The sequence below is a fragment of the Somniosus microcephalus genome, chromosome 3 (genome assembly GCF_052327205.1).
Source record: "Somniosus microcephalus isolate GS21.2 chromosome 3, FLI_Smic_1.0, whole genome shotgun sequence".
Taxonomy (NCBI): Eukaryota; Metazoa; Chordata; class Chondrichthyes; order Squaliformes; family Somniosidae; genus Somniosus; species Somniosus microcephalus.
This window is the reverse complement of record NC_140989.1, coordinates 123,822,153-123,835,407: the sequence shown is the minus strand read 5'-3', so window position 1 is coordinate 123,835,407 and position 13,255 is coordinate 123,822,153. Positions and strand designations below refer to the sequence as shown.

General features: G+C 41.5%; 1 protein-coding gene across 1 annotated transcript in view; it reads right to left on the bottom strand.

Annotated features, from left to right (window-relative positions):
• Window positions 1–13,255, bottom strand: part of ehbp1 (EH domain binding protein 1) — a 321,338-nt gene that overhangs the window by 268,570 nt on the left and 39,513 nt on the right. Inside the window, exon 3 of the mRNA XM_085977747.1 lies at window positions 3,187–3,368. Coding sequence (XP_085833873.1) covers window positions 3,187–3,368 — 182 coding nt within the window. The remainder of the gene's footprint in view (window positions 1–3,186; window positions 3,369–13,255) is intronic.

The following is a 13,255-nucleotide window of genomic DNA, read 5'->3' as shown; positions in this document are numbered from 1 at the left end:
TTCATCGTTATCCCTCAGTCTATGCAAAAAAAATTACAAAACTATTTGTTACTGATTTTTAATCTGGGGATGGGGGGTGGGGGGAATGATTGCAACTCCGGACTTGCTTGGGGTCTGAGCTGGAGCTGCACAAACCTGCTACCAGTTGGATATATTAAGTACACTAAACTATCCATGGTTCTACGTTAAAACTGGTGTCTCACTCCGAGACCACCAAGATGACAGATGTGGGGAAATTGAAAATGTCGCACTGAGGTAAAGGTGCACTGATGGGCAGAACAGCAGGACCCCCTACAGCCAAACCTTGATGGAACTAACCTGGGAGTGTTTGATCATAGTGATAGTCAGACACAGCATTCCTCACCTTGATCAATACAAAAACCCACAAAAAAAATGTTAACAAAAACAAATTTATGGGGTTCTGCTGAATGGCACTTTGATAATTGTTTAAGGGGTTCTCCGAAGTGTTCAAAATATACATCATAAACAGGTTACACACCAGTAGTTGCAGAATTTTTTAAAAAGGAGGATTATAGGTGGCAAAAAAGTAAAATCTTAAAAAGACAGAAAAAGGGTTAAAAGGGTAAAAACTCCAAACTTCATCACTCTCATGGGTAATGTCTTCAGAAATGACAACTACTGAAGATAGTTTTAAATAAGAGCAAAAGACAAGGCTTCTGTAAACAACAGATTGCAAATTAACATAAACCCGTAACCCATCCTGTAGGTAACCTCGATTAGTTGGCCAGAAATCAACAAGTTAACAAAAACATTTAAGCTCTAGGGTTACCTGTAATTGGTGGTGTATAACCATTTTTGATGTCTCCCTTGAACATGTCACTTTTTGGTGCTCTATTGAAATTTACTACAATTTTTCCAAGTAAACATCAAAAGAACAAACATGCCAAATTTACGCAGAACATTCAATTGTCCTTTTCTTATTGCTGAACAGCTGGGAGTAGCATTCCAACTTCACTGCACAATCACCGTGCTATTCAACACACCCACCTGCGAAAGAGTTTGCGCAGGTACAAAATGAAAAGCAGAATGCTCTCCTTTTACTTCTGAATATTCGTTCCTCATTTTACCAGTAGAATTGTTTGTGACAGAAATTGAAGTCAACAATAAAATATCTGGCAATGTGATTCATTGCTTACTTTTAGCAGAACTACTTTGTTTTAAATGGACAGCAGACATTTACTGATGTAAATAAAAATAACTCTGCTTAACAACTGAACCACAGTTCTAATTTCAACAGGTACCATGAGCATCATGCCATTTTAGCCAGAATGAACATTAAGTTACACAGTTATAATACAAGATGTAGCAATATTTCAAGATGTTGATTAAAGATTAGATTGGAATACAATTAGGAAAGCAAACATTATTTGATCTTGCCGTTTCTGCCATCTTCAGAAATTCTAAAATCAATTTGATCATCCACAGCATATCAGATGCCATTAATAGTTAGCCGATTAACAGAATGCACCTATAGAAAAATAGAAGGTCCTCAGAAGCAACATATATTGGCATGTTTGTATGATGATATAATTCTATGATGTAGTTCACTGCTGGTGCAACCAATTGTTCAATCAGAGAAATGCCATCAATTCCACTGCAGATAGTATTGAACACCGCAAGGTTTTGGGAACAACTAGAGGGGAAAAAAAGTGAGGTTTGCTAAAAAGAATTGAGTGGTAAGAAATGAATGAAGAATATAGAATAAAACCAATGAAAAGTATAAAGTCAAGGAAACAATTCAATAGCAGGGGCAGAAAGTTCAGGAGATAAAGACATCACAAAAAAGCATGCCAGAATTTGAGTACAGAATTGAAAGGGATCACCAATAGAAGGGAATACCTGTAATAACAGGAAATAATTGTACACATCCGAATGGCTTAGTGGCCAAATGCTCCAATTGCGGTTGTGGGGGACAGGGTGCAAAGAGGCAAAGAAAAAAACCAAATAGGATAAGGACAGCCTTTTCAATTGTCACAAACCAGTGACCCTCAATGGGAAATATGTGTATAGCTGCTGGGTGACGAAGGAATCCGGTTCAGCTATGATATCTACATAGAGACACTCCCTGCCCAGTCTTTATTATTAATAATAACAATGCCTACCATACTCTAAGCATGAGCCACTTCCTTCAGGAGAGAAGGGGTAGAGATTGTAGACAATTGGGGCGGGGGGCAAAGAAAAGAAATGGAAATAGTTGGGAGGGAAATAGTTGTCATAACATGAGACAATAGAAAAGAAAGTGACTGAAAAGAAGTTTTAAACAGGTACCTATACTTTGGTGAAGAAAACCGTTTCATCCCTCTTTCCCTAATATGAAATTCTCAGTATTTGAGAGAAAAATTGAAATCTAACCATTTGCAACTGTAAGTAAACAAAGAAATCATTCCAAATAAGCCTTTGATTACAGAACTATATGCAGTCTAAAGAAATATTTACAATAACAGAAAAAAAGCAATGTGAATTCAGCCTGATTTGTTAAAAAGGGATTTACTGACGGGAAGAATTTGGAAATAAAAACGGTTCTTTGATCCAACAACAAACAGGTGATATATATGTACACAGGTACTTTGATAAACACGAATACTTGAACTAAAATCTTTATGCAGAACAGTATGTGGTTATCACATGCTAATCTTTGATTGCTGCAAATTAGCATGACATTTTAGCGGCATTAATCCAAATTTCTTAAATGCATCACAATTGTACATATTTGCATCATTTTTGATGCAAATATGATCCATTTAACTAAAAGCCTCAATAATTCATTAGAGATTTGGTCATCAGGGAAGTGGATGCTTTTCTCTTCATAAAAAAAGAGGAAACACTGCATACAAATATTTCATCTTAAATTATATTCACAGAAATGGTCCTAAGACATTTTATACTTTGTGCTTGATACAGACAGGTTAATTGGTTTAACTTTCATGTATCTGTAGATAAAAGGATCTAACGAGCAATATATCAACACAGCTTCAACTCCAAGAAACAGGAAAGCCACAACGTGCTTATAGTCGAGTGCCTTTAGATTTCAGTTAGCAAACTCCAAAAATTCTATTTTGCCCCCTTATTACCATCCGCCTGAAGGTATAAGAAAGCACTTTAGGTGTAAAATGCATCTGAAGCAACATAGGAAATGTTGTTCAGTTCAAGTCCCGAAAAACTTACGTTGCTTTGCCTTCCCTCAGGAAAATGCAAGATAAAGAAAACTGCAGTGTGGCAGCAACAATTTTTTTAGATAAAGGCTTGAATTTCAGCTTTACATCGGTCTGTGTAGGCATGGGGCTTGCATACTGCTTCATGTTAATGCTACTGGTGGCAAGGGCTTTTCTACGGCCAGAAGGTGATTCCTAGGAAACAGGAAAGACAATATCAGTGAATAAAATCTACTCCACTAGAACTAGGTTCAACAGGCAGGTGTAACTGTGTGTATATCAACCAACATTTGCTCCAATACATTCAAATGAAAACCTAGTCCTGTCAAATGCACAGAAAAATAACACTTTAGTGTACATTTTGAAAAGCAATGCAGCTGAATTAATATGCCCTATTTACATTTTGCAAATAACATATTTACTTGCTGATCTAGTTGGTCAGGTTAACAACTTATTCAGTATTTTCTGGTCTGGCTTAAATGCAGTGCCAAGCTCTTTGATTGTACACTGGCAATGATAAAACAGCATTAATTTCTACAGTATATTTTACAAGTACTTGGAGTCTGTGATAGAGGTGGAGTATAGAAATTGTGAATCAGTAGCCCAATATTGAAGAGAAGTGAACTTTACTCACTTTTCTTCCATCAACACCCATGAAGCTGAAATATAAATATTCACTGTACAGTCTTACAAATCCAGCAACTGAAACATTCTGCGTCATTTGAACACTGAACAATCTTCTTTCATTAGTATATAACCACGTAAACAGCTAGTAATTCCATAAAAAATGCCCTACATATTAAGGAGGTCGCACAATCAAACTGACTGGTAAACCACTTTATACAAACATCCCTCATAATACCAAAAAAACAAACATTTATCATTTAAGAACAAAAAGAAGTGTTAAATAGAAATGGTTTCATAGTCTGATTTAATTACTTGATCAATGGACAAAACTTCAAGCTGCCACACCATTTAGAAGGTTAAAGGTACAGTAATATATAATGGGCCGTATTTTGCGACCCCTACGGGTACATACGAGGTCACGTAGGGGCCCCACAAGCACATGCGCTAAACGGAACTTGTGATCTGTCAAGAATCTTCTTGACAAATCCTCCGCATCCCGGGAGAAGGGCCTCTGCGGGGGCGGGGGGAGTTGCACTATTTGCCCAACTTACGCCCGTTGAATGCCCATGAAATTCTTATGCCTGGTAAAAGCAGGTGTAAGGCCTGCTTTTACCAGCACAAGAGTTTTTAAAAATAGAAAAATAAAATGTTATCACTCATTTATACATTAAAAACCCTGTCCAATAAGGTAAGTTTATTTTTAGCCCCATTAAAATATACCCGGAGAGGCCCAGGATCATAATTCTCCATGCTTCCCAAGCCACCAGGTAAATTTGTAGATTTTTTTTTTAAACAGGTCGAAGGCATCTGCCCGCGGGAATCCTCCGATCGCAAATTTTGGGCCAATATATATGCATCTGTTAGTGAAAAATAATGCTGTAGCACACGTTCTATTTTGACAAAATATTAAGTTTAAAGGGTGGAATAAAGGTAAAATGATAAAATACAATATTAGGCTTTTAATACAAAATTAACATTCTGGAAACTACCTAATGCCTTTATTGATGTCCACTGCTAGCAGGCATATATTTCAGATATTCTGCTGTACAGTACTTGACATTTCTGTTGATATATGAGCTGAGCAGAATAAGTCAAAAATGTAACATGCCATCCTTCATAGAAAGTCTTGTTCAAGACCAGCCTTATCTGAGAGATTATGCCTGGCTGCATTATACAGAACTAATAGTGCATGTAGATACCTTAAGAATGAATTTGAAAATGCATCAAACACTCGAGAAGGATTTAGGCCCACTCAGAAGAAATACTTAAGAATATGCAAATACCCTCAGCAGAATTAGGTTTAACAGATTTGACTAGTACAAACAATGAAGGTGCTCTTTTCCCTTGCTGCCACTGTCAATCAGTGAATGAGATTAATGCCCAAGGTTCTGAAAAACCTGTAAAATGAAATAAGTACTGTACCATAAAGGCCCATCAATTTATTACAACAATACTGCTATCATTATGCTGTTACTGCCAATACAGCTAAGTACCTCACTATCAGCAGCTGAAGGGAATGAAAACGGTTGCATGCTGCCTCCAATCTTTAAACAACACTCATTACATCTCATGTAGCAAAGATTGTCACTATATCTTGTTTTTGTTTAAAGTCAATTTTATGCACACGTTTTGTATGGATGATTAATAAAGCATTCATTCTATTTTATTTAATTCAACAGACTCATGGTAATTAACTAGATATCTACAGTGCAGTGAATGTATTATGAACACATTTTCAAATACAATAGGAAAAAAATGGGCAAGTCACACTGTAGTTTTCATATTGCATCAATATAAAAACTAGGGCATGAAGCTGTTTATCCTAGGGACGCAATATATATTGGCAAGCAATGAAAGTCCACTCTGTGTTTGGGCTTCTCACTGCAATAGAACAAATTACAACAAAGCTGTCATTTTAAGGTTTATGTATACAGTTTTAAAAGATTTCAGCTGATCTGTGAACATCTTTACATTTTTGAATTTAGTAAGTAGCTGACAGAACAATCAGTTCTTCATTAATTTAAAAAATGTAACTGCCACCCTGAAAGGACCCTTGTACATGGGTTTAAGTATGCTTGCATACAGTTACACTTTGCTTGGTATAGAAATGATACTTATAACTCACTGCTGTAAAGCAGGCACTGGTGTCAATCCAATATCTGCCATATAAAAGGGGCATTAAAAATTACCCCAACTCTTTCAAAAATATCTTGGTTGTCAGGATCCTCTAAGCAAATTAAATAATTTATACAGACCAAGTTCAATTTCAAGATTATATACATAAAATGTGTATATATCTACACAACGAGTAAAGTTCACAGAACTTGAAAATTCCTTTTCACAGACACCCGCTTGAGACAGAGATTCCCATTCAGTTCTCCTACTTCACAGAAAAGACAACTACTTCTAGGAGTTCCACCATCAAAGCCAGGCTACTGACAAATTAATGCTTAGATGTAAATGACAAAACTAACGCAATTGGCCAATTTAATAGCCTGTGAATGAATCGGTATGCACACCCTATTAAGGTGCTAATTTGTAGATCAAAGACATTCTCACACCTGGTAAAGCTGTATTAAATCCCAACCATGAATACTGCCCACTTCAACAATGAGTTCTGCCTGGGAATGCACACTTCCTTGCTAACCTTGACCTCTGCAGTTTTAAAGGTTGTAATTTCATCATGTGAGAAAAATGCAAAATAAATAAAGAACACCTTTGCAGGTGCTTTTACATGGTTAAAAAGAGCAAGATAAAGTAGAAGCATCGATTCACAATGAAATCAAAACTAAAATCCTCAATGTAATGGATTTGTCACAACTTTCATGAGCCACTTTTTATCTATGGATTATGGAGTGTCCTCCTCAAATTCGGCTGCCTTTAAATTTGTCACCATCCTCCGCCTGCTTCACGACGGCATGCAAGCCGTGATCCTGACCAACGGTTCCACCACAGACCCAATTCACGTACGAACCGGGATCAAGCAAGGCTGTTTCATCGCACCAACGCTCTTCTCGATCTTCCTTGCTGCAATGCTCCATCTCACCCTCAGTAAGCTCCCCACTGGAGTGGAGCTAATTTACAGAACAAATGGGAAACTGTTCAACCTCCGAAGCCTCCAGTCCAGATCCAAGGTTGTCCCATCCTCTGTCGTCAAATTACAGTATGCAGACGATGCTTGCGTCTGCGCTCACTCGGAGGTCGAACTCCAAACCATCGTCAACACCTTCACCGAAGCGTACGAGAGTATAGGCCTTACACTAAACATCCGTAAGACAAAAGGTCCTCTACCAACCTGCCCCCGCCACACAGTACTGCCCTCCGATTATCAAAATCCACAACAAGGCCTTGGACAATGTGGACCACTTTCCATACCTCGGGAGCCTACTGTCAACAAGGGCAGACATCGGTGATGAAGTCCAACACCGCCTTCAGTGTGCCAGTGCAGCCTTCAGTCGCCTGAGGAAGAGAGTGTTTGAAGACCAGGACCTCAAACCCGGCACTAAGCTCATGGTCTACAGAGCAGCAGTGATACCCGCCCTGCTGTATGCCTCAGAGACATGGACCATGTACAGCGGGCACCTCAAAGCACTGGAGATGTACAACCAACGCTGCCTCCACAAGATCCTGCAAATCCATTGGCAGGATAGGCGCACCAACGTCAGTGTTCTTGCTCAAGCCAACATCCCCAGCATCGAAGCTTTGCCCACGCTCGATCAGCTCCGATGGACGGGTCACATTGTCCGCATGCCCGATACGAGACTCCCGAAACAAGCGCTCTACTCGGAGCTCCGGCACGGCAAGAGAGCTCCAGGTGGGCAGAAGAAACGCTTCAAGGACACCCTCAAAGCCTCCTTGAAAAAGTGTAACATCCCCACCGACATCTGGGAATCCCTGGCCCAAGATCGCACAACGTGGAGGAGAAGCATCCGGGAAGGCACCGAACACCTCGAGTCTCTTCACCGGAAGCAAGCGGAAGCCAAGCGCAGGCAGCGCAAGGAGCACACGTCAACCCAAGCACCCCACCCACCCGCCCCTTCAACCACCGTCTACCCCACCTGTGACAGAGGCTGTAGGTCCCGCATTAGACTCATCAGTCACCTGCGAACTCATTTTTAATGTGGAAGCAAGTCATCCTCGGTTCCTGAGGGACTGCCTAAGAAGAGAAGAATGTGCAAATCCAGCAAGTTCTTAAAAACGAGGAGGTTGAGGGCGAGCTGCTGTTTGTGCGAAGCAAATGGCATATCTCTTCTTCACCTGAACTTGCTGGCCGATTTGCACAATACTAATAGCGTGTGCCATGAACTCGCGTTATTTTTCCATGAAGATTTGGTCCAATGTTATATGTCCATTTCTGGGAGCAAAAAAAATTCCATCTACCTTTCTATACATCAATAGTAGATAGAAAACAGAACCAAAAGGTGAAGATAGCCAGCACAAAGATCGGGCATGGTCTAAGAGAAGCACCGGAGACAAAGTACTCCCACACTTCAAATATTTTTTTAAAAATGGAAAAATCCATGTAATTTCAGTCATGCAATTCTTCCCCTTTCTGGCATGTACAGGTAACACTTATGACTACTGCCAGTGAAGAAAGAAAAGGAAATAAGGCTGGGATTCAGAATAGGACCTTACAAAGTAGGAGAAGATCAGCATCGAAAGAATAGCAAAATGGCATGAATTTCTTGAAGCGACAGTGCCCCCAGGTGATTTTTCCCTTGTGGGATGACAATTCCTATTTGTATGTGGAGATTGTAAAAGTGAGAAAAATACATACCAACTATTCACAAAATTAGAGGTAAATTAGATCCCTTTAATCACCTATGTGGATCATTATGGAAATTTAAACCAGATGCCATTACACAATACTTGTGAAACACAATACAAGCATGACAACTTAATTGAATTCAAATTAATTATATTGGTCAGGGCTAGAATTTCATGGCATTCCACTCGTTTGGGCACACCAGAGTAAAATATGGTAAACTAATGCAGTCTCTTTTGGTATTCAGCACAGTATACTGAAAAATTCCAGCAACTGTGTGTTGTACCTGTAGGAATACCAGTAAGTGAGGACACTATCCACAATTTCAGGTTTTGATATAATGCCACTTGACGAGGTTAAATTCAGTTAGAACAAAAAGACAACTTGTATACATATTATTTATACATCCATTCAATACGATGTGCCTATTTTGTATTTTTTCACCACCACGTAGGGTCCCTTGAGCCAGATATCTCTTGATTCCCTCAACAGAAAGAGAAGGCATCCAACATGCTCTGAGGCCTCCATCTGAAGAGCAGTTAGCTCAGGTTAACTTGCATACATATGAGCTTGGCTCAGTTGGTAGCACTCTTCCCTCCAAGTCAAAAGATTGTGAGTTCAAGTCCCATTCTTGGACTTCAGTACAAATTCAAGGCTTACACATCAGTGCAATGCTGAGTGAGCGCTATGCGTCAATGTCACTGAAGTCAATGGAAAGGGAAATTGGGTGGGGTGTATAATAGGTGGGTGATCTGCTACCGCCTGTTTTGTGCCATCATCGAAGTTGAACTTTACTAAGATGTTGTTGTTATAGTGACAACAATACTGGAAGAAGCCTGGAACCAGCTCACCTACTCTGAAAAAGGTATTGGTAGCTTCATCTGAAAGTTTGCGTATATCACCAAAACAGCAGGGGTGGTTAATACGGTGGAAGGTGGAGACAAATTGCAGGCAGGAGGGAGGTGGGCTGACAATGGGTAGAGGCAGTTTAATGCAGAAAAGTGTAAAGTCACATATTTAGGGATCTGAAATGAGCAGAGGGATTATAGGATTACGGGAAAAATGCTGACAAAGACAAATAAGGAAAGGGATCCATGGGTAGGTAAATCCCTCACGGCATCAAACTAACATTTAGCTGCTATCAAGAAAGGAAATGTGATTTTAGGCTGTACAGAATAGGTCAACAGAGGTTATCCTGGGGCTGTATATACCGGTGGTCAGGCGGTATAGTGTACAGCCTGGAATGCTCACTTTAGGAAGCAGGTAGCTCAACTCTGGAAGGGCAGAGAAGAGCTACTAGAATAATTAGGGAACTAGAGAATAAAACATGTATAGACAGACTCACAGAACTGGGACTCTACTTCTCGGAGAGAAGACTGAGGGGAGATAATATGGAGGTATTAAAAGTAATAAGCCCCCAGGGAGAATCAGTCAGGGTTAATTCAATTGCTACAGGATAGCAGAACAAGGGGATATAAGTACAGGAAACTTTGGTTTATCCGGAGGTTGTATGGCCGGAAACTTTGCACTAACGGCAGAAATCAGCAGCCGTTTTGGTTAGTTTTTTTTTCTTCTCCTAGCATTCTTTTAACAGGCTCTGGAAAGTGTCTTTGTAGCTTAGCAACAGCTTCAGAGACGCTTCAAGGTACGGGCCGAGTGTTTACGAGCTGTTGCTGAGCAACAGTGTTTGTTGTCAAATACGGAGATTTTCATCTCCGTATGCTTCAACGTTGACTTTGCATGTCCGGCACTTTTGATATATCGGCAACACGCCGGTCCCGTTGGTGCCGGATATCAGAACTTTTCCTGTATAAGCTAAATACTGTAGATGGATTCAGGAAAGAATTAAATTAACTCAGAGATCAAATTGGCCAAGTATCTTTAAGAGAAACACATCATCAGATACAATTCATAGGACAGGAGGAAGGCAAACTAGATGGGCCAGTTGATTTTTCTAGTCTGGAGGCATTCTATGATTCTACTAATCCAGTTGGAGTTTTTTTTTTAATTGTTTATGGGATGTTGGCGTCGCTGGCAAGGCCAGCATTTATTGCCCATCCCCAATTGCCCTTGAGACGGTGGTGGTGAGCCGCCTTCTTGAACCGCTGCATTCCATGCGGCGAAGGTACTCCCACAGTGCTGTTAGGTAGGGAGTTCCAGGGTTTTGACCCAGCGACGATAAAGGATCGGCGATATACTTCTAAGTCAGGATGGTGTGTGACTTGGAGGGGAACTTGGAGGTAGTGGTGTTCCCATGCATCTACTGCCCTTGTCCTTCTAGGTGGAAGAGGTCGCGGGTTTGGGAGGTGCTGCCGAAGAAGTCTTGGCGAGTTGCTGCAGTGCATCTTGTAGATGGTACACTCTGCAGTCACGGTACGCCGGTGGTGGAGGGAGTGAAAGTTTAAGGTGGTCAATGAGGTGCCAATCAAGTGGGCTACTTTGTCCTGGATGGTGTCGAGCTTCTGAATGTTGTTGGAGCTGCACTCATCCAGGCAAGTGGAGAGTATTCCATCACACTCCTTACTTGTGCCTTGTAGATGGTAGAAAGGCTTTGGGAAGTCAGGAGGTGAGACACTCGCCGCAGAATACCTAGCCTCTGACCTGCTCTTGTTGCCACAGTATTTATGTGGCTGGTCCAGTTAAGTTTCTGGTCAATGGTGACCCCCAGGATGTTGATGTTGGCGGATTCAGCGATGGTAATGCCATTGAATGTCAAGGGGCAATGGTTAGACTCTCGCTTGTTGGAGATAGTCATTGCCTAGCACTTCTCTGTGGCGCGAATGTTACCTGCCACTTATCAGCCCAAGCCTAACGTCGTCCAGGTCTTGTTGCATGCGGGCATGGACTGCTTCATTATCTGAGGAGTTGTGAATGGCGCTGAACACTGTGCAGTCATCAGCGAACATCCCTATTTCTGACCTTATGTTGAAGGGAAGGTCATTGATGAAGCAGCTGAAGATGGTTGGGCCTAGGACACTGCCCTGAGGAACTCCTGCAGCGATGTCCTGGGGCTGTGATGATTGACCTCCAACCAGCACAACCATCTTCCTTTGTGCTAGGTATGACTCCAGCCAATGGAGAGTTCCCCCTGCCCTGATTCCCATTGACTTCAGTTTTACTAGGGCTCCTTCATGCCACACTCGGTCAAATGCTGCCTTGATGCCTAGGGAGTAGAGGGACGAAGCTAAAACTGGTCAATAGCAGAAAACAGTTGAAAACAAACAGTAAAAAGAAAACGGAATTTGCAGATCGAAGGCCTAGGATTTCAATAAAATCTTGAGCTTGAATTATAAAAAAATTAGGTATTGTACTCAATTTTACATATAGCAATAAATGATATTGCATTGGCACTTATTGCTGAATTTTGTACATATGGCATGAACTATAGTTGAAGGTGAAGATTTGAGAGACTATTAAGATTTTGCGGATAAGTGTGTATAGTTTTCCCATTATTTCAATCATCATTCACCAGCACACAGGCCAACGGCTTCCTAGGCTCCACCAACGTGACTCAAGGCGGCTGTTTCATGATGCACAAGCAACTGGTCCTTCAGTCATACCTCTGTCCTGTGAGAAAGTACCTAGCCTCTACTTGGCATCTCCCTACAGCAGAGCAGATCAGTAATCTGCAGTGTGGCAAGCTGCAGACACAAACCTACTCCATGAAGTTACATGTTAGTCTGCTAAACCACAATGGTGCCCCATGAGGAATAATACTCAAGCTATTATTCTCCCAATTACATTCTAGCATCTAAATGATGTCTCCCATTATTGCGCAAACGAGATACATACACTGCAATACTACGCATTTTAAAAATGGACAATGGCATGCAGATTCTCTCCCCCTAACCCCCCCAAAAGCTGCATAAGTCATCTTGTCCCTTCCCCGTTTTTCCCTTCATCTCACAGGTATCCTTGGGCCATGCACTGCCCATGGCAGAGATGATGGGGTGCTTTCCAGGCCACTGCCAATACCAGACATAATCAGCTGCCAAGAGGTACACAGAAATAGTCTGATGCAAGCTTTCCATTTCCACGGTTTCCTCCACCGTCTCTAAATTGTCAGACTGCTTGTCCGACATCCAGTACTGGATGATGAGCAGAAATTTTCTCCAATTAAATATTGGGAAGACCGAAGCCATTATCTTCGGTCCCCGCCACAAACTCCATTCCCAAGCCACCAAATCCGTCCCTCTCTGTACCATCTGTCTGAGGCTGAACCAGACTGTTCGTAACCTTGGTGTCATATTTGGCCCCAAAATGAGCTTCCAATCACATAGCATAACTAAGATCGCCTATTTTCACCTCCGTAACATTGCCCGTCTCCGCACCTGCCTCAGCTCATCTGCTGCTGAAACCCTCATCCATGCTTTTGTTACCTGTAGACTTGACTATTCCAATGCACTCCTAGCTGGCCTCCCATATTCTACCCAACGTAAACTTGAGGTCACCCAAAACTCGGCTGCCCGTGTACTAACTCGCACCAAGTCCCGTTCACCCATCACCCCTGTGCTCGCTGACCTACACTGGCTCCCGGTTAAGCAACGCCTCGATGTCAAAATTCTCATTCTTGTTCTCAAATCCCTCCATGGACTTGCCCCTCCTTCAGCCCCACAATCCCCCCCCCACCCCGCAAGATATCTGCGCTCCTCAAATTCTGCCCTCTTGAGCATCCCTGATTACAATCGCT